This window comes from Phoenix dactylifera, chromosome 8 (genome assembly GCF_051530095.1).
Source record: "Phoenix dactylifera cultivar Ajwa chromosome 8, Ajwa_hap1_PhDact_Kaust_v1.1, whole genome shotgun sequence".
NCBI lineage: Eukaryota > Viridiplantae > Streptophyta > Magnoliopsida > Arecales > Arecaceae > Phoenix > Phoenix dactylifera.
In genome coordinates this window covers 87,030-108,650 of record NC_143197.1, presented here as the reverse complement: position 1 = coordinate 108,650, position 21,621 = coordinate 87,030, and the positions used below count along the sequence as shown (strand labels likewise).

The window sequence follows — 21,621 nt, the reverse complement described above, 5'->3', positions numbered from 1 at the left end:
GCTAGTTCAACAAACCCATAACGGGCCGGGCCGGCCCGGTCCGTCTAATTTGGCACGGCTCGTTTTATATAGTTTTCACGCCACAGCGTATTTTGCTCAAAAAAAAGTTTCGTAATTCCAGCGAAAAGCAAATAATTGATTATCAATAAAGGATCGGCCGTCTACGATGTATATTAAAAAAATCCATATAGAATTGCCTCTCTTTATCTCTTCGTTGGTTGAACAGAGGGATTTGTCTAGATGCTTTGCTCTCTCCTGCAAGGTTTTTACCCTAGAAGAGAGCCCAAGGCAAAGAGCCGGTTTTAACCATACAAAAGAAGATTAAGCTTAAACAAGTTGTAGTGGGTTGAGATTGTGTAAAAATATTAGCCCCTTTTCTATTCTTCTTTATTGACCTCCACCTCCCCTTCGTCCAGCAGGTTATTCTAGAAAGAGGCTTTGCAAGCAGTTTGACTTGGTTTATTACATTAGCTTCTGAACTACTATTTCAGCTCTTGATCTATTATATCAGTTTCTAGATACGTTTGTGATTTTTGTTAGCATGGTCTTGTTAGAGTAATTTTAAGGATCGCATAATAACTTATATCAGTCAATAATATTTTTCTTTATTACCATGATCCTATGCCTTCCTATATTATTTTTTTTATATGGAATCTGTACACGAGTATGTATAACCCTTGAGATGTATCAAAAATGATGGAACAGAAAAATAAAATTATTTTTCTCTCTCTGTTTCAATTGTTTCTCCTTCTTCAGCAAATTTTTTTATAGAGATGCTTCTTAGACCATTCATTGGTCAAGAAGCCAAAGACACTTCATGGTCATGGCTAACGGTAAAGCTATAGCATCTGATGGTTTGAATCGTTTGATGTTGAATTTTATAAGAAATACCGAGATAACGTTGGCACCGATCTTTGGAATGCAGTTTTCTATTTTCATGCTACGAATGTGCTTCCTAAGGCATGGATTCCTGCGAAACAACACCTACAAAAAATGCAAGACTGCATGCTTATTTCCTTCGGTAGTGTTTGTTATAGACTGCGAGCTAAGCTATTAGTTTATCACCTTGAGCCGTTTCTCCCTATGTTGTTGGGAAAAGATCAGGATGCTTTTATTGCTGGGAGGGATATTAGTGAGCAAATTTTCCTTGTCCGGGAGATTTTGCATTCTATGTGGTTATCAAATGATTGAACAACCGGAATCAATTTACTTACGATACTTAGTTGACATTCAAAAAAAGTATCTAATGAATTATGAGTTCAATAGATCCTGTTTAGCAGAAAGACAGATATTCCTTGCTCATTGTCAGACAATCACTTATTCACAAACCTCGTGTGGGGCTAATAGTTTTCATTTCCCATCTCATGGAAAACCCTTTTTGCTCCGCTTAGCCCTATCCCCTTCTAGGGGTATTTTAGTAATATGTTCTATAAAAACTGGATGATCCTATTTAGTCAAATACCTAACGACAAACTCCAATGTTCCTTTCATTGACACAGGAGGCTTTGATGCTTCTTAAAATTGTCATAGAGGATATCTTCTTTGCTTTCTCATGGATTTGTTTGGTTACAACTAATATTTACAGTTATGATATGACACACTCTCGACTTTCTCTAACTCATCCTCTCTGAAACTACCAATTCTTTTAATAAAGTCTTGAGTGGCTTTTGCCTCCCTTAGTATCGGAAAAAAAAAAAGATTGTCATAGATGAGGCCTATGGTAGGCTCAGTTGACGGTCTCTTATCCAAGTTCTTACTGGCAAGAATTTTTCCTCTACCAGGTTTAATTGGAATTGGGCTTGTATCTGACAAGTTTTTTTTTCTTTTATTACTGATGGATGTGTCTAATTTTGTTTCTGCATATAGAGGTATTTGAAAGATGGTCCCTTTTTTTTTTTTTGCTAAATGGATGATTCATACAATTTCAGTACAAATACATCCAAAAAAGTCGAAGAACAACAAGTCTCGGAGGGCTCTAGGTAACCCTCTCTTTCCAACCCACAGAGCCTTTCTGGAGTGATCAACCACATGCGAGGCTATCCAATCTGCGGCCCCGTTGGTCTCTTTATAAATATGCTTGGCCTGAAAAGCCACGCCCCCACTAATTATGGTCTGAATATCTCGAAGCAAGAGATGGTATCCATCCACACCATCGGTGCCCAAAGATGGTCCTCTTTCAAGGTATCTGTTTTATACTCTGTTCTCATATATTTCACTGCATTGATTAATTCTCAAATGCAGGAGAGCACCCTTACCGGTCTTGCTTTGGAGAATCATACTAGATTTTGTCACATGTTTTTATGTTGTGGTTGTTTTACTTTTCTCTATGGCTTCTTTGGATGGCTGCGACGCAACAACCCATGTTTTAGAATTTTATCAAGCAATCACAAATAAGAAAGTTAATTTTGAGAAATCTATGCTGCTGTAGCCACAATTTTTTTATCATAGACTCTAGAGGATGGTAAGTGCATCATTGGACCTTCATATGCATGATGGCTCTTTCAGGTACTTGGATGCTATCATTTCATCTAAATGTATCTTTGTCTATGCCACATCCTTACTCAAGATGACATATAAGAAGCACATGCTTGGTCAATCGCATGATGAGTTAAGAACATAATGGATGTAACAGAGTGAGTTAAAAACATGATAGATGGAACGGAGTCTCGGGAGAATATCCTAAGAGCCAAGGCCAAAGTAACAGGGGCCATATGGAAGTTGACCAAATTGACTGGGGAGTTGACTGAAAGATATCATACTGGAGGCCGAATATGCACAAATACAAAATGGGCCGAACGGAGATTGAACAAAGGCTTGGAACGATTAAACCTGACTATTAGTCTGATGGGTGACATATTGTTTGATTGTTCCAACGGATATGAAGTAGTGAGAAGACATCCTGTGTTGGTTGCCAAAATCATCATAAGTGGAAGAGGAAATGTGAGCCACCAACATAATGGGTAGTTAATATAAAATAGAAAAGTCATGAGAAAGGACTTTTGACACACCATTCAATCCTATTTTGTTTTTATTTATCTTTGCATTAAATTTATTTTATTTTGCATTTTATTTACCAGTAGAATTTTATCTTAGGAGTATTATTAACTTTGATTTCTCCTGCCGTAGCCGATGCTACGTCCTATCCCAACCTATCTTCTTTCGACCGGTGATGGTATGATGGTAGCAGAAATCATTGAAAATTAATGCATCTAGATCCATGCATATTCCTTGTTATTTTCCATTCAATTATTCTCTTTTCAGCTGCTTTAATATTTTAGAAATATTTACAAAGTTGTGAAATTAGGGTTCTAAACCTTCTTTATTTCTTTCATTATTGAATAATAGAATCAATTGGATCATAATCAGAAGTTTCCAAGCATTCTCAATGTCGTCCAAAAAGGCTGTAGTAAAATCAAGGCACCTAATTAAAAATTTTTAAATTATAAGAACTATTTAAAACTATTTGTAAGACTTAGAGAGCTAAAAATATAATTTATAATATATGGAAGATGATGTAAAATATAATTTATGATATGTGTGTGACGTGGATAATAATGCATTACTCAACATTAGATATTTTTGAGAAAATTTTTTTATTGCAGTACATACGATGTGCCACAACATCATCCATATATCACACTATCAAAATAAAAATATTTATTCGTTATGCCACGACATTATCTATATGATCAAGGAAATGAATGTTATATGTGGACCTTGTGCAATTTTTTGGTACTGAAAATTGATCGGAAGTGCCACTGAGGTGGTAGCTCAGTGGCACGGGGTCTTACTTCCAACCAAGTAGTTCCGAGTTCGAAACGCGCGGACGTCGATTAGATTGTGGAGACCGGATGCTCCCTGCTCGGATACGGGGTTTGGGAGGGTTACTGATTCGCTGGTAGCCTCGGTGGGGCGAGATGTAACGTACTCATACGGAAGGTTCGTGCCGGAGCCCAAAGAAATCACCGAGCTAGGCCCATGGGTGTGGAGGGTATGAGTAAAACTGGCCGAGGTGCCCAACATACGGTTATTTCTACCCGCATCGAATATTGTCTTGGTGGGATGGAGGCTCAGTGGGAACTGTTATACGGGGGTGAGCCTGTTCCTTCCTCCCCTTTTCCCATTTTGATTCAGCAAAAATAAAAAAAAAATCAAATTGGAAGTAGATATTTTTGAGGATAAAAAATTATTATTTTGAGGATTAAAAAAGAATCGATCCTGTTTATTAGAAGGTGAGGCCCCGGGAGTCTGGCCTAACAAGGGGGCACGGCGATTAAAACCCTAGCAATACCCACGTGGTTGGGCATCTGTCCCCCCTTGCCTGCCTCCCCCGTCCCGCTCCGTTGTCCTCTGAAATTACTCTTCCGCTTCAAGCAAGATTAACTCGCCAAGAAGGGAAGCGAGTTTTTTTAGCAAAAAAAAAGAAAAAGAAAAAAAGGAGAAGCGATTTAGCAGCCGCCGCCGCCTCGGCGCAACATCGAGAGGATGCGGACGAAGCCCCCCGTAACCATCGAGTTCAGAGAACGCAGCATCTCTTTTCCTGCTGCTGCACTCCCCACTCCCCTTCCCATTTTGCTCCTTCTCCGCCCTCATCGACATCAAATCAAATTAAGCAAATTGGATTAAATGATTTCCGATATTAGCGAGGAGTAGGATATCGCTCGCTGCAGTTATGGCAGCGTATTATTCTTATTATTATTAGTATCCATTACTGTTATGCTCTATCCGCATTATATACCTCCTCGTCCTCTTTTATCAGCCCAACCCCTCGCCTCGCTCCATCCGATTCCTTTCGCTCTCCGCCGCCGCCGATTTGATTGATTCGCTGCTGCTGCTGCTGCTGCTGGGATAGTGAGAAGGGGAGTCCTCCCGCAATCGCAGCCACGATCATGATGCAAGCCCTCGTCGTCCCGTCTTGCTCCGCCCCGTCAAGCGTCCGACGCCCGGTCTCCCTCTCCTGCACCCGGACAAGTGGGGCCTCCTCCCTCCGTTACCCCCGGAGCCACCGGTCCTCCTCCTCCGCCTCCAGATGCTGCGCCGTCTATTCTCCCTCCGTCGCCGCCCGAGGTAGTCGTAGTATCTCTCTGGAACAAGATTAGGAAGAAAGTATCCGAAAAAGAGATTCTAATCCGATGATCATTTCCAGGTGGTGAGAAAGAGGAGGTCTTCAAGTTTACGGAGGCCGCCAAGAGGGGGAACTTGCTGCCCCTCTACCAGACAATATTCTGCGATCACCTGACGCCGGTGCTCGCCTACCGCTGTCTCGTTAAGGAGGACGACCGGGCAGCCCCGAGCTTCCTCTTCGAGTCGGTGGAGCAAGGCTCCAGTGGAAGCAATGTGGTCAGCTCTCTTTTCCATAGTTCTTCCGACTTTGCCTTTTTCTTTTTCTAAATAATGCATTTCTTTCCATCTTTTCGATTTTTCGATTCCCCTTTCTGAGAGAACAAATCCGGTGGCCAGGGCCGTTACAGTGTGGTGGGAGCGCAGCCGGCCATAGAGATTGTGGCCAAGGAAAACATGGTCACGGTTATGGACCATGAGTCAGGGCGGAGAACGGAGGAGTTCGTTGAGGATCCCATGCAAATCCCCAGGAAGATCATGGAGGGCTGGAAGCCACAGCTCATCGACGAGCTTCCAAATGTGTTTTGTGGTATCTCTTTTGTTCCTCTGTTTCACATCTCTTCAGTATCATGTGTTATTTCTTGAATTTTCACTTGTTTATTAGTTTCATCTGCTACTCTATTGAAACAGGCTTTGTGTTCTTGTGGTTCGACATTGGCTGTTTGTATTATGAGCTCTTGTGGTTCGATTTCCTCTCAAACAAGATAAAATCCTAGAAAAGAAATTGATGTTAGCTTCGAATCTTTATTATGTTTCTTCTTTCAAATGACATGAAATATTCTATATCTATAGGATAATTATCATGATTTCTCATTTGAATTCTGTGTATATTTGATAATTATGATTCATCCATGGCAGTTAAATGCAATGAATTACACAGGTATGTTAGATACTGTTTTGGAAATTCAAAAAACTATATGTGAAACTTTCTTGGCAGGTGGATGGGTGGGATATTTTTCATACGACACCATGCGATATGTAGAAACAAAGAAGCTTCCATTCTCCAATGCTCCGGAAGATGATAGAAACCTTCCTGACGTTCACTTAGGTCTCTACAATGATGTCATAGTGTTTGATCATGTGGAAAAGGTATCTTTCTTTTCACCTTGATAACTGCATGCAAGCTTCACTAGGTAACATGTTCTAATTTACTTTGATACTTTTCAAGATGACTCTGGGTTTTAGGGCATCAACCATGCTAGCACATCACAAGCCCGTCCCTTTTTCCATGTTATCTTTTATCAAAGTGGCAATTTGATATAAATTTAAAAAATACCACTAGGATAATCAACTCTGATTGTTTACAAGTAACTAATGATGAAGAAGCACATGCACCAATAGATGCACGCATAAATTAGACGTGACTCTATATTAGTTGTTGAATTATGTGTTAGATTCTTGCTTCAGTGGTAACATCCATTGATACATGAAAACATATTATTCTATTAAAAAAAGCATAACAGCCATTTAGTTAAAAAAAAAGGTTAAAGAAGCTTTAGGAGAAAGTTTGGAACAATTCTTGAAAGGCATCGCCTAGATAAGTGGATATCATTGGAATATCTTCTTCACAGTGTTTATGCTTATATAATCTACATCAATATTAAGTATACATTTGCAGAATTGTGTTTCAATTTGGTTCATTTGCTTATTGTTTGTGACTTAAAGATGAAGGCATTTCCCTTAACAACCATGCACTTACTTTCTGTAGACCCTACCATATTTAGTGTCCTGAGGGTTGCTCTTTGGTTCCATGAGCTTGATATGCATGACCAGCCATGTAGATTTCCTAACCTGCTAACTCCACTTCTAAGTAATATGGAAGGCCCTCATCTTTGGCAATATTTACCTCAATTGGGAACTTAGCTTCACTTCTTGCAGCACTGCTGTCTGGTTGAGAGTCATCTCTCAAAGCTCAATGTGTTCTAACTTGATTTATAAAGCTAACCTCATCTAATCGGAATGGATTTTTGATAAAATATATGCTTTTCAAAAGCTTTTAAGCATGAAATTATCTTATTCTATCATGCGTGGTGCTGAATTTAATGAACGATTGATCGCTCCAAGTGAAGTGGAAAAGCTCTTAGGTCCATCTTTTAATGCATTGGGCTATTTTTAGGAGGTTGACGTGGTAGGCATGCCCTCCACAGCTTATTCTCATAACCGTTGGATGTCCATTAGAAGTTGGGAGGGCAAGACTTCATTTTTTATTTGGATGTTCGTTAGGAAGTTGGGAGGGCAAGACTTTATTTTTATTTGAGTTAGATCCTTAACAAAGTCTAGCAACGGGCAGGTGGCAACTGAAAGGAAATAATAGTTGACAGACCAAGTTTAACGTATGCAAGATCCATGAAAGAAAAATATGATGGGCAATGCAAGAAGATATAATAATGTAAATAACAATATGAGCACCAGCTAAACCAGAGGGAAAAAAAATGACAGAAGAAGATGAGGCATGTAGAAAATGTGTGGCTTTTCCACTGATCTAGGTTGCTAGACAACTTTCAACTGAATAGTATGCGCTTGGATGTTTTAAAAAATAAGATATCAATGGTTGATTTCAATTCTTAAATGTACCCATGCCTAACCCTGCTGTCAGATTATGCTAAATTTCTTCTTACATGTCAAACAAATATCACTTGCCTCAGATGAGACGTGATTGATTGCTACAGCCAGTGCTATGTTTTTCAAGTTACATCACCTTAATTTGGGATCATATGCTATTGCATATTTGCATCGGTAAACTTCTGAGAATGCATGCATCGTGTATCATATTATGATAGATTTAGTAAGGTACAAATTTTAGAAATACTGATCTGGAATGAGCCATCAATATTTCTGATCTAGGTTACTAGACAACTTTCAAATGAATAGTATGTGATTGGATGTTTGGAAAATAAGATATCAATGTTTGTTTTCGATTCTTACACGTACCCAAGCCTAACCTTGCTCTCAGATAATGTTAAATTTCTTCAAACAAATATCATCTGCCTCAGATGGGACATGATTGTATGAGTGGTACAGCCGGTTGCTATTTTTTTCAAGTTACAGCACCTTGATTTGGGATCATATGCTATTGCTTTTTTGCATCGGTAAACTCCTGAGAATGCATGCATTGTATATCCTAATGATAGATTTAGTAAGGTACAAATTTTAGAAATACTGATCTGGAATGAGCAGTCAATATTTCTGACATGTTGCCAATGACACACTTTCTACTTTCCAAGGTCTCTTCACTTTCATGAACTAGTTTGCTCAACCATATTCTCACTTTTCACAGCATGTATCCACCACAAGCTGCTTGTTCAGTTTAGCAGACATTGTTTTCTGTAGTTTTACCTTGTATCGTGTGCTTATATTGTACTATTGTAACCTAGCTATTAGAGGAGTTACCCATACTTTGATCACTTGAATGTTCTATATTTTTTAAGCTTTGGTGATATAATTAACCATACCATAACTTTTGACCTCAGAAAGCATATGTTATTCATTGGGTGCATCTAGATCAGTACTCTTCCATTGAGAAGGCCTATGAAGATGGGAGGAATCGTTTGGGCATTTTGCTGTCTAGGGTACACAATGTTGATGTGTGAGTAACAAATACTGTATTTATTTTTTCAGGTCTGACTGTTCTTATTGCCTCTCTAACTTGGTGTCTTTTCTTTGCAGGCCTAGGCTTACTGCTGGGTCTGTGAAATTATATACTCGTCAGTTTGGTACTCCATTAAAGAAGTCATCCATGACAAGTGAAGAATATAAAACGGCTGTCATTCAGGCAAAAGAGCATATCCTCGCAGGAGATATTTTTCAGATTGTCTTGAGCCAGAGATTTGAGAGGCGAACATTTGCAGACCCATTTGAAGTGTATCGAGCATTGAGAATTGTGAATCCAAGTCCAAATATGGCCTATTTGCAAGTGAGTCATGTCTCTACGGCAACTTTTTTTTTTCTTGGTTTCTTTGCTGATAAGTGGCTTATATATTCCACATCATGCCATGTTTTTCTAAATATTCTTCTCTCTCTCTCTATCTCTCTCTCTCTCTCTATATATATATATATGTATATCTTTTTTTTCAGGCAAGAGGATGTATTCTTGTAGCATCAAGCCCCGAAATTCTTACTCGTGTAAACAAGGTATTTTAATTTCATTTATTATATTTAAGGATTTGGAATATTCCTAACTGATGTTTTCCACTTCTTTTCTCAACTTTCTCTCTCTTATTGAGTGAAGATGTTGTTGATATGGGCTTTCAATTATTAGAAATTAAATTAGATTTTGTCTTGCATGGATGGTTCCTATATGATTTCCTGTTTTGTAAATCTAAAGCTAATGTTAGTTGATCTCCTAGGAAGCATGGGTAGTTCATCACATGCCATGTCAGTATCACATGCATACTGGATGTTGATACTTGTAGTATACTTCTTGGATACGTGTCGATTACTTGTATGAAGTATCCTGTTTTTCCTGGATACACTCGAGATACTTTGTTGATTTCTCCAAATATTTGGGGGGGGGGGAAGGGAATTTGCTTTCATTCTTTAATGTTAACCTTTTAATGTTGAATAAGTTAGTTTTGTAGTCTATAAATTTAATTTTAAAATACAAAGTATGGAGTGGGATCTGTAAGTGATGGGTGACTAAATTGTGAGCTTGTAAAGGTTGATCATATCGACCAAAGTATGAACTATATTATTTTGATAGCCTACTATGCTTTATGAGTGCTTTCTTATATATATTTTACATATACATTTGTTGACATATCCTAGCCATATTATATCCTACTTCTTCAAGGTTTGCCATATCGATATATCCTTATTGTTTCTTATTTGTATATGATATCCATGTCCGTGCTTCATGTATGACTTCATATCTTCTTTCCGTACTTATTTCACTTCCATTTAATCATTTTAAAACTCCTATCCTTTATGGTATACTATCCTTCTTATCACTAAACAGACAAAACTGAACTGGTGTTCAGTCCGTTTCCATTTATTCTGTAATCCTGTCGATTATTGTCTCATCAAGAAAAGTCAGAAAACTTGAAAATGTAGGCACATAGTTTTTGGCTTGTAAATGAAGTTAGTAAATATATTAATTCTACTGTCCTAATTTCTAGACCTTTCCATATTTCTTTGTTGTGTGTGAGATCTTAAGCCCATGATTACACTTCCGTCTTCCATGATATTCTTGAACTTTAAACTTCTTAAAAGACAGAAACACTTAATTTGCATTATATACTTTTTAACATGACTTTCAGAGCAGCTAGTTTTAACTATAAGGAACATGTTCTCGTTTAATAGATTTTCATGTATATAAACACAAAAACCGAGATCTTGCTAATTACTAAAAGTGAAACCAAGCTTGTATGGTAATTGGTAAAAAAGTTGAATGAGAAACATAATAGTGAAGCATGAAGAAAGACATACGAAATATATGCCCGTGTTACTGTCTTAATTGAAATCTTTTTTTTTTCAAACTTGGGCCTTCCAAATTTGAGATCTATTTGGATTTCCGTGGATGCTTAAAGTTGTTGGACATTCATGTTACTACTGTTTAGTGTTCACCAGCATTTTTTATTCATGTCTGATTTGCATACAGTCCATGGACCTCCATGCAAAGCCACTTTTGAGACTCAAAATGTGTTCTCCAGAGTATTTATCATAAAAAGAAAATCCCCACTTTTCTCTTTACAGACAAAGATTATCAACCGACCACTTGCTGGCACTGCTAGAAGAGGCAAGACAGACAAGGAGGATAAGTTGCTAGAAGAACAACTACTAAATGATGAAAAGCAATGCGCTGAACACATTATGCTAGTTGATTTGGGGCGGAATGATGTTGGAAAGGTTTGTTTTTTCTTCTTGATATTTTGCTAATTGTCTTATTTACTAATTTCTAAGTTAGGGTACATTTTGTTGCAATTCAATATCATATTATGATTTTACATGTAGTTTGAATTAGATGTTTGATGTGTTAGAATCTGAGAAAATTTTGGAAAATCCATTCTGCTGTTGAGCTGGGGGTTTAGTGTGTTGGCCTGTATTACTTACGTGGTTGTCTATCTTTGTGGCCTGTGTTGATGCTGCATTCCCCTCAACAGTTCTGTTGTATGAATTACAGTCAAGGAAAGTAGCTGATTATTTCTCTTTCGCATGAACGAGCTAAGCTTAAAGACATAATTTTGACTTCTTTCAACATGTTTTTTCTTCACATTCTCCCCCTTCTCAACAATCTTCATTTGGTACAAAATGGCCGAAGTTCCCAATATGTTATTCACCTTGGGTATGACAGGGAAGGTAGGAAGGTGCTAAAGAGACCTGTATCATGGCTTTGCATTTTGTTATGTAGAGAGTAGATTTATGCAGTATTATGTGTCTAAGGAGATTTGGCTTACTAGAAGCATGGTATGTTGGCTATCGCTTTGTTATGGAATTCATTTCACTATTGCATCATTCTATATTGTAACTCTAACTATATAACTGTCAATTATGTATGGTGTAATTTCATGTACTGAATACCTATGGTTTATGTGTATATTCATTTTTGTATTGCAAACTTTTTATGGTTTATTTTTCCTTTCCAGATTCCAAGGTAGTTTTCTTCTACTTGCTGATGTTTGAACATCAATTGTTACAGGTCTCGAAGCCTGGTTCTGTAAAGGTAGAAAAGCTAATGAATATTGAAAGATACTCTCACGTGATGCACATCAGCTCCACGGTCAGGCCCTTGTTTTGTTATATACAATGGACGGATGGCTTTATGTATTTATTGGTTTGATTCAATTGAGATAGTTACATAATTGTCAGCAGATGTTTGTTGCCTATTTGTATGAAACATGCATAATATGCACCTCCTGGCCTCTTTATTCCCCTCCTTTCTAGGCATGTCTGATGCTTTGTGTCAATGCTATACTGGTCTGCATTGCTATATTAAAGGGAAAAGCAATTCTATTATGTTCTTTTATTATTATTTTTTATTTATATTTGTATGGATGCATGTGTTCTATGCTATATTCTGCTGTAAGGATTCATTTGCATTTTGTTCTATTACCCCAAATTTCAGTGTTAATTTCCATTTGGATCATTCCATGTTTTGTTCATCATTGTGTGGATACAGTAATAGTGTAGTATATTCATGAAAAATTAAGCTTTGCTCTAGGTCTAATTGGAAACTCTTCATTTGGGTGATCATATATGACTAACCATGCAAATAAATGATCGTCTGTACTAGGTTGTGAGCCAGTGAAGTAGTTCTGATTCCTCTTCTGTTTGCACATGACATCCAGCGCCTTCTTGTTTTGCTCCTTGGAGTTAAGTTGAAGTGCTTGATTCAGCTGCTGATGTCTATATTTCTGCTCTTTCCTGAGAAAGGGAGGTGGCAACGAATCTCTAAGTTTTTTCCTGTCATGCTGGATGGAATGGTTTTGGTTGTCACTGGGAATTGGGTTCAGAGTTAAAGAGCATGATAACAATGTAAAAACACCAATCTTGACCCCCACATGCTGTCATTTGAGTATGATTACCTTCAACCGTGCCACAATTTGTTGAACAGGCCGCTGATTATAATACCAATATATCTGAGTTTTTTCCCTTTTTTTTGTCAAAAGGCTCAAACAATTTGCATTCTGTGGTTTCAAGCTTTTTTTTTTGTTGGGGAGGGGGGTTGTTGATTTGATAGCTCTTTCTTTTTTTATATATATATATTGTTCTGGTGTATGCCCACATGAACACACACACACACACACGCTTAAAAGTCCTGAAATTGATTTTTGTTTCCCCCTGTATTCAGATAGTTACATATTGCTTATTATTTTCTTTTGGAATGTGAAGTTCTTTACATGACATGTTTATAAATGACGTGTGACAGATGAACCAAGCTTGACACCAATTCTTAATACTACCGTTACAATTTTCTAGATTCCTAATCTGATAACCAGTCCTTCATAATGGATCCTACAAAGAAGCGTGGTTTGATATTCATATTGTTATAAACCTTTGCAGGTTACTGGAGAGTTGTTTGATCATCTCACTTGCTGGGATGCTTTACGAGCTGCATTGCCAGTTGGAACAGTCAGCGGAGCTCCAAAGGTTCTGTTTGATACTATATTCCTGTTTACATTATTATTTTTCCTATTAGTTATTTCTGGCAAGTATTTTGGCAGACTTAACCTCAACATATCCATTTTTTCTTAATGTCTTTGCAATGGCAATCTATGTACTCGCAGGTTGAATCATCTATTCCATTTACTTCCTGAAGAATGAATTAACATGTCTTTTAGGCATCCATTGCAAAGAACCTATTGCAGCTAATACCAACAAGTCTTCCCAACCGAGAGTATAAATAGGGGTAGCCCAATGCATAAGGCTCCTGTCAATGCCGCCTTACAATTTTGCCAAGACTTACCCTCTTCCCTGCTGACAGTGTGCCTTCCCTTAATTTCTCCGTTTTATGCTTGACCTTTTCCATAACTATCATTTTCAATATTAACATTATTGTTGGATATGCCTCACCATTTCCATAGCCTTAATTTTTTATATTTATTGTCAACTAGTTTATGAACAATTGGTCCTTGTGGCTTCTATTATGGTGCCTTCTGGTAAATCAAAATAGTGTAGTCACTCTCCTTGTAGACTGCGATAACCGTTTAATGAATATCTCATGACCTTTAATATGTTTTTAGTTTTTTAGTTGGCTGTAGCCCTTTATAGAGCATTAACTCCATGCAGATTCCGTCAAGATTAAATGATTGGATGCTCATATATTCATCTGTATCCAATGATGTTCCAATGACCTAACCTATATATTTCCTAATCTTTCTTATATTCTTGTTCAGCATTAAAAAGCTGTTCTGCACAACAAGCATTTTATTTGGATCATTCTGTTGTTGCCTGGTGGTCGCCAGCTGAATTACAACGGCTTTTTCCTCTCCTATTTTGTTCCATTGTTACCTATTACATTGCTTCTGTTTTGAGTCAGGTCAGAGCCATGGAATTAATTGATCAATTAGAAGTCAAAAGGCGCGGACCATATAGTGGTGGTTTTGGAGCTGTCTCATTTTCTGGTGATATGGATGTTTCCCTTGCTCTCCGGACAATTGTATTTCCAACAGGGAGCCGCAATGACACGATGTATTCGTACAAGGAAATGAACAAGCGCCAGGAATGGGTAGCACAGCTTCAGGCTGGAGCTGGTATTGTGGCAGATAGCGTGCCACATGATGAACAAAGAGAGTGCGAGAACAAGGCAGCAGCTCTTGCTAGAGCTATTGATCTTGCCGAGTCGACATTTACAGAATAGTTGCTTATTAATTTTCATTTTTCAGTGATATTGTCTTTTTCCTGTAAAGAAAATTTAAAGGATATCAGATCTCTGTTCTTTAGTAAAATTCATTAGATGACAAAACCTTTACTATGAGGGATTCATGATTGCGTTTTTTTAATTTTTTTATTTTTTGAAACAAATACGGATATTGGGTCATGGGGATGTTTAAATGGATCTTGACCCTGCTACTGCATAGGAGGCGTGTTTTCTCAGTATATTTCCTCTCGGTTGTTACGTGTTCAAACTTTAATTTCAGATTTAATATCCTCTCACTTGTTATGGATTCAAACTTTAATTTCGGATTCCATGTTAATATCTATTTCTTTGCAAGAATTGGACATACGTGCAATTGTAGTTGTTCTCTATTGTAATTGTTTATTGAAAGCAGGGAAGGGGAAGCATTTTAGTTGTTTTACCAGGATTATTGAAAGTTGGAGAAATGAGGCCATTCAGATGCTCGGATTATCTTATACTTATGGAAATAACTGTTAGTTTGGACATAAATATTGTGTATCATATGCATACTATGTTGCTGCAATGGATAAACATTTATTTGGAAAAAAAATAGATAAGGTCTCACTTGTGCTTATTTGGCTTATCACATCTGAATGGACATAAATGATAGAATCTTCGAGGACAAGAGGGCACCCCTGAGGACTGTTGTGGAAAGGACACTCTGTCAGGCCTCTGAAGTTACTGAGGCTATTGTGGCTGCTTCATCTAGGATGGCTAGGGATATCTGGGACTCCTCTGCTGCTATAGCGCTCAGGTCTGCCCTTGTTTTTTGGGAGCCTCTACTTCTTAGTCATCTCAAGGTGAACTTCGACAAAAGTTTGCCCATTTGTGAAGACAGAGCCGGAGCTGCATTTGTGATCAGGGACCAAGACTCTAGGTTGATTGCTGCGGAAGGGTTGGGGGGGAGGGGGACGCATTTTCGAGGCTTCAGCTTTTGGGGCGGAACTCAGGACAATGTGGTGGGGAATCTCCCATGCGAGATGGGTGTTAGGGGTTAGGAGTATCATCATTGAGGGGGACTTAGCTATGGTGATTGAGTGGATACTAAAGGAGGGGCGGAAGGGGCAGAACACTCGCTACTAGGCGACATCCATTGGTTGGTGAGGAAATGTAGTGCCTTCAAGGCCGTGCATGTGTACCGAGGGCGAACAGAGCAGCTGACTAGGTCGCTTCCTTTGCTGCCCAACACTCCGGAGAGATCCTCTGGACTCGTCAAGTATCTGTTCCTCCTCCAATGAGCCACCCAGAGATGAGAGGAAGAGGCTCAGTATCCACTGGTTTCAGTAGTAGGAGTTGCCCACAGAGGGACGAGGGCTCTCTCTCTCCACTTCACCACCGGATACTGTAGGGAAAAAAACTAAAGATTTCTTATCCCGAACTTAGGACTTCTTCTTTTCCGTGACTTTGTTGGCTGTACTTGTGCGAAATTAGCATGAGCAGCTGGTGTACCAAAAAAAAAAAAAATCATAAAATTTTGGAGTTAAGTCTGTCAAGCTGCTCCTCATGGTTGATTTTATAATTGAGGAGTTAAATGAAAATACATTCTGAAGTGCACTCTCCTGTTGTTATGAATCAACAAATATATAAAAACAGAAAGGTTGATGAAGATATTTGCATAGAATTGGAGATTTGTAGTTGATGTGAACGATTTGTTCTCTTTGTTGACTTTGTGCTGTATGAAAGTTTTAACAGAATGCCAATATGCTCAACAATTCTGTTTGCATTGGCTGTTTAGATGGGATATCAGGTGACAACGAAGGGTTCACATGCTGGATGCATGGTGAATCTAGGAGGAGTAACGTTGTAAGCAAAACAAAATTTTCCTGGGAGTTAACACCCCCCGAAAATGAAGCGATGACAAGCTTTTTGGGATGACATGATCATATGCCGCATGAATGATGAGTTGCAGGAGAAACTCACAACCGCTACGCTAGTTTAAGGAAGAATAAGCAAGTATCTTGAAAGAGGGTAACAAAGGAAATATGGATGTAATCAGCAGGTTTAAAAAAAGAGTTTTCATGGTTCAGGTCATTTTCAAGGATGCTGGGAAGAATACATGGCATAATTTCCTTATAATAGAAAGCATGTAGGGGATATACATCCTTTTTGGAACTAGCATTTTGTTATTAAGGAATGGTTCATGGCACGTAGAGACAATGATAGTCATTATTTTACATGATTAAGCCTTTGTATTGCTAGTTTGTTCTTACCAGTTGTGTCAATAAGACAAGTGAGAGTATGAAATTCCTTATTGCCAGCTTCCCTCCTAGGCCTTATAACCTGCCTTGTCTCTATTTTATTGGCCCCTAATTTCTGCTACTTGAACTTTCAAAAAAAAAAGAAAAAAAAAGAAAAGCTTTTTTGAGTCCTTCTAGCATGAAGAAAGAACTTCATGAGCTGTTAGATTACAGAAGAAAAAGATGAGGGTACATATGCGAGGTTTGATCAAGAAGCCCCCCAAAAAATAGGATCAGGCAGATAATTGCTATCAGAAAATTTTTTGCCCTTCATCTTCTTAGTCAACTTTGTTATCATCATCTGGTTTTTCTTCGGTCTCAAGTTGCTTGTTTTCTACGTCCGGGCATAACGTAGTAGCGTGCCAGAGTTGATGAAAGCAGGTGGTATGTTTCTTCTAAGATTATTTGAGATGGAGCATATTTCACTGGCCATGCATCTCAAGGATTATAGTGGGTCACCTGTAACCAAACCTATATTGCTTTGCAAAGTGATTCTGATGACAGACATCAGCATCCGAAATTTTTGTTGCCCATAAAGACAGTGGAAAGTACATCTGGTGAGTATCATCGCTGAAGCAGCTTCCCGGAGCGACTGATGAATCTACAAAGAAGCAACTAAAAGCAGGATGCTTCTGAGAAGGAAAAGGTCATTTGGGGCCTTCCCATGTTTTAGCATGTGGAGATGCCATGGCTTGCGGTTGTGGTGGAGGTAACCAAGATTGAAGATTGTGATCTGTGGTAATCTGTTCTATCAGAAGTCAGCAAATTTTTAGTCATATTTATCCTTTCTTTCTTATTGTTATATATGAATTTGAAAAAAAAAATCGTAGGTACTCTGAAATGTTGGGGAAAAAAAGACTATGGGTGTAAAATGCTTCCTTTCAAAGTATCAATTTGCTGCTGTACATGCAGTGTGCTTTGTTTCTCATCTCTAAGTATTCCAAGTTTTTCTTCAGGACTGAAGAATGATGAATCTCCATAGTTTGTCAGATGTCTATTTTATAAAGATCAGCAGATAATTATAGCAAAAGATGTCAGTGCCAACTTCATTCTTGCTGACATTCTAATGTTACGTTACTTTACCTCTATTAGTTTCATGTTGTCTTTTTAAGAAAAAAAAGAGGGAGTTATCTGCACAATGCTAGTTATTGGTGGGTGATATTTCAATCTATAGTCGTGGAATCCCCACGTGGTTGGGCCTCTGTCCCCCTTGCCTGCCTCCCCCATCCCGCTCCGTTGTCCTCTGAAATTACTCTTCCGCTTCAAGCAAGATTAACTCGCCAAGCTATGGGGCCGCAGGCCCTGTTGGCTCCGGGCCTTGGGGCTGGCCCGGGGGCCCAGGCGACCCAAGGCCTGGCTGGTGGGGGCCCACGAGACTCTGCCCAGCCAGCCTTGGGTCCCGGGGATCTGCTTGACCCAGTTCCCTTGGCTCAGGACGAGCTGACCATGGCTGGGGGACCTGAGGCACCAGCAGGGCCCTTCCAGTTTAGCCCACCACGCCAGGAGCTGGCGGTGGGTCTGGGGCTCCCGCAGGCCGACGGCCAGGACCACCCCATGGTGGGTGCGCCGAGCGAGCCGTGACTGTGGGATGCTTTCGTGGACCCTGGGGGTGGCCCGGATGGAGTCTTCCGCTTTGGCCCACCCCCCCTCCCCCTCCGGCTGCGGGGGTGTGGGAGGACGCTACCCCAGGTAGGTGCGCTACCCCACCCCACACGCGGAGGGGAGCATGGCCGAGGCACCGCCATTAGGAGGGGGTACGGACCATTCTACTGCCGTGCAGCGCGTCAGGGCAGCAGTCATGGGGGTCGTATCCGTAGCTGGTGGCGAGGAGGAGGGGCGAGACTGCCGGGGCGCCGAGCCTGAGGATGGCCTCGCGACTCTAGGAGAGGATAAGTCTGAGGCCGACTATGTGGACTGTGACCCATGATGATACTTGCTTGGAATTGTAGGGGGGCGGCCAAGCCGTCCTTCATGTCTGCCTTCAAACGACTAGTGCAGGTCCATAGTCCGGAGATCTATTTCCTATGTGAGACCCGATTATCTAGCGACGGGCTCAGCCGCTTGAGACGACGCATGGAGAGGGATTGGGAGACCTATGCAGTCGACTCCCAGGGGCTGTCGGGAGGCATCTTGGTTCTATGGAGGCGGGGTGTGGCGACAGTCGATGTTTTCCATAACTGCTCCCAACAAGTTATCATGATCGTATCACGACCCGACGCTGCTCCATGGATACTGTGTGGTGTGTATGCTAGTACGGACCACCGGGCCAGGAGAGTCCTCTGGCAGGAGATCACCAACCTGACCGCCCAGGGCATCCCGGCGGTAGCGATTGGTGATTTCAACTGTATCCAGAGTGAGGATGAGAAGCGGGGGGGCGCTGCCTTCACGGATCGAGTGGACAGGAGAGAGTTTCGGGATTTTGTGTCGCGGAACGGCCTGGTAGACTTGGGTTTCACGGGACCACAGTTTACCTGGTGCAATAATCAGTTGGGCAGTGCTAGGGTTTGGGAGCGATTAGATAGGGCCCTTGCGTCCCCTGATTGGATCCTCCGTTTCCCTACAGGCCGGGTTAGTCACTTGCCTCGGATTGCCTCGGACCACTGCCCACTGCTACTGTCCACCTCATCAGGTCCTACGCACCGCAGCCCCTTCCGCTTTGAGAAGGTTTGGCTATCGTACCCCCAGTCCTGGGATATTGTTCGCGACGCGTGGCGGGCCCCGGTGCACGGCGATGCCATGCAACGGGTCTCACGCAAACTTGAGCTGACTAAACGGCGCCTTCGCCGATGGAACCGTGAGGTTGTGGGCAATATCTTCCGGCGACTGGAGGGGGTTGAGACTTCGATCGCTGAGCTGCAGAGGAAGGAAGACTTAGGAGGCATGCTTCCGGAGGACGATATGGCCGATCTCCGGGGACTTCTTGCGACTCACCACTCGCTACTACGATATCATGAGATATTTTGGCGACAGAAATCTCGGGTGCAGTAGGTAAGCGAAGGTGATCGTAACACCAGGTTCTTTCATCGGTCGACGGTTATCCGGAGACAGAGGAGCATGATCCACTCTCTGCGAGCTGGGTCTGGACATCGAGTGGAGGGTGAGCCTGCCATCCGACAGGTCTTACTCGATTTTTTTCGTACTAGATGGATGGAGGATGAGGAGGCCAGTGATGGGGACCCCCCTCTGACGGCGGACGTGGGTATTTGTGATGCTGAGAGTGTATCCCTGACCCGGCCGGTGTCGGCACAGGAGGTACAGGAGGCAGTATGGGCCTTGGCCGCAGACAAGGCCCCGGGATCTGATGGTTTCCCCCCTTCTTCTTTCGGCAGTATTGGGGTATTATCCGACTAGCGGCGGTGGAGGCTATCCGGTGTTTTTTTGCCCAGGCAGCTATGCCTGAGGACTGGAAGGCCACCTTCATCACGCTAATACCTAAAGCCAAAATGCGGCTGAACCTTGTCACTTTAGGCCCATCAGCTTGTGCATAACCCTATACAAGGTTGTGGCAAGAATTATGGTGGGCAGAATGAAGCCCCTCCTGCTTGGTATCATTAGCCAGGAGCAGGGGGCTTTTGTGACCGGCAGAAATATTTCCCATAATGTTATGTTGGCCCAGAAAATGATGTGGGATCTCCGACGAGCATCGAAGCGGCACAGCCTGATGGCAGTCAAGCTGGATATGGAGCGGGCTTACGACAGGATCAGGTGGAGCTTTCTTCAGCGGGCGTTGGAGGCGTACGGCTTCCCCAGGCAGTGGATCAGCTGGGTTATGGGGTGTGTTCGGGGGCCAAGGTTTTCAATCTTGGTCAACGACACACCATCACCTTACTTCGAGTCCTCCATAGGGCTACGGCAGGGATGTTCCTTATCTCCTTACTTGTTTATTATCTGTGCTGATATTTTATCTCGGTCTTTGCAGAGAGTGTGCGCCAGCCGGGAGCTGGAGGCCTATACCCCAGCCACGGGGGCTCGCCCTATCACCCATTTACTTTTTGCTGACGACTGTCTTCTTCTGGCCAGGGCACGGACTACAGAGGCTCGGGTCCTTCGCAGGGTGGTGGCGGCCTACTGCGCGGCATCCGGCTAGAGAGTGAATTTTTTTAAATCTACCATCTCTTTCAGCCCCAGCATAGAGAGCGGAGTCAGACAGGAGATCAGAGGGATCCTCCAGATACCAGAGCAGGAAGGGACGCTTACCTACCTAGGCGTGCCTATTACTGGCCAGAGGCTATGGGTGGCAGAGTGCTCCGGTTTGGTGCAGCGGGTCCAGAGCAGGCTGGAGGGATGGAGGGCGTCCTCCTTATCCATGATGGGGAGAGTGACACTGGTCAGGGCAGTGCTGGGATCTATACCGGTGTATCTCATGGCCAACAGAGTGGTTCCCAAGACGATCCTGTTGAGGATCGAGCGCCTTCTTCGGAACTTCCTGTGGGGGTCATACGGTGGAGGTCACGGAGTGCACCTGGTAGCTTGGGAGCAGGTTTGCCATCCCACTAGTGAGGGTGGTCTGGGAGTGCAGTCCCTTATTGAGAGGCGCGAGGCATTCATCGCTCGGCATGCGGCTCGGTTCATATTAGAGCCACACGGCCTCTGGAGTCAGGTGATGGCAGCCAGATATGGCCGAGGGGCTTCAGAGGTGGCACAGAGGGGTCGCCGAGTCTCCTTCATGTGGCGTGAGATCGGGAGGTACCTGCCGTCAGTATCAGCACACATCAGGGTTTTGATTGGCGACGGCCGGAGTATTGATGTGACCAGTGACTCATGGGTGGACTCCTTGTCCCTGAGCTGTTGGCCGACTATGTTTGACACAGAGGCAGTTGAGGGGCTACGGGTGTGCGACCTCCTTGCACCAGGAGGGGCAGTATGGGATGAGGCCAGACTCAGGCTATTTTTCGGGGTACACCTAGCTGCGAGGATTCGATCCCTCCC

The 21,621-nt window shown here is 41.7% G+C and overlaps 2 protein-coding genes across 3 annotated transcripts; both read left to right on the top strand.

Moving 5' to 3' along the window:
• Nucleotides 1-4,234: 4,234 nt before the first annotated feature.
• Nucleotides 4,235-14,530, top strand: LOC103699711 (anthranilate synthase alpha subunit 1, chloroplastic-like). 2 transcript variants are annotated; one of them, XM_039124139.3, is made up of 11 exons: nucleotides 4,235-5,067; nucleotides 5,147-5,340; nucleotides 5,461-5,650; nucleotides 6,059-6,210; nucleotides 8,592-8,707; nucleotides 8,788-9,034; nucleotides 9,196-9,252; nucleotides 10,813-10,965; nucleotides 11,756-11,836; nucleotides 13,120-13,206; nucleotides 14,096-14,530. In XM_039124139.3, the coding sequence occupies exons 1-11, from the start codon at nucleotides 4,890-4,892 to the stop codon at nucleotides 14,414-14,416; spliced, it is 1,776 nt and encodes a 591-aa protein (XP_038980067.2). In that variant the 5' UTR covers nucleotides 4,235-4,889; the 3' UTR covers nucleotides 14,417-14,530. The 2 variants fall into 2 exon arrangements, with proteins under 2 accessions (XP_038980067.2, XP_088558294.1); XM_088702168.2 differs by having other exon boundaries at nucleotides 4,742-5,070.
• A 4,235-nt stretch (nucleotides 14,531-18,765) lies between these two features.
• On the top strand, nucleotides 18,766-19,680 carry LOC148702591 (uncharacterized). Its single transcript, XM_088702044.1, has one exon. The coding sequence runs from the start codon at nucleotides 18,766-18,768 to the stop codon at nucleotides 19,678-19,680; it is 915 nt and encodes a 304-aa protein (XP_088558170.1).
• Nucleotides 19,681-21,621: the final 1,941 nt, after the last annotated feature.

Excerpts from the sequence above, each read along its gene's own strand:
- LOC103699711 (XM_088702168.2), top strand. The coding sequence starts at position 4,890 with ATGATGCAAGCCCTCGTCGTCCCGTCTTGCTCCGCCCCGTCAAGCGTC. Across the intron at positions 10,966-11,755 it reads GGCGGAATGATGTTGGAAAG|GTCTCGAAGCCTGGTTCTGT; the intron begins GTTTGTTTTTTC and ends CAATTGTTACAG. Across the intron at positions 13,207-14,095 it reads CAGTCAGCGGAGCTCCAAAG|GTCAGAGCCATGGAATTAAT; the intron begins GTTCTGTTTGAT and ends GTTTTGAGTCAG.
- LOC148702591 (XM_088702044.1), top strand. The coding sequence starts at position 18,766 with ATGGAGAGGGATTGGGAGACCTATGCAGTCGACTCCCAGGGGCTGTCG.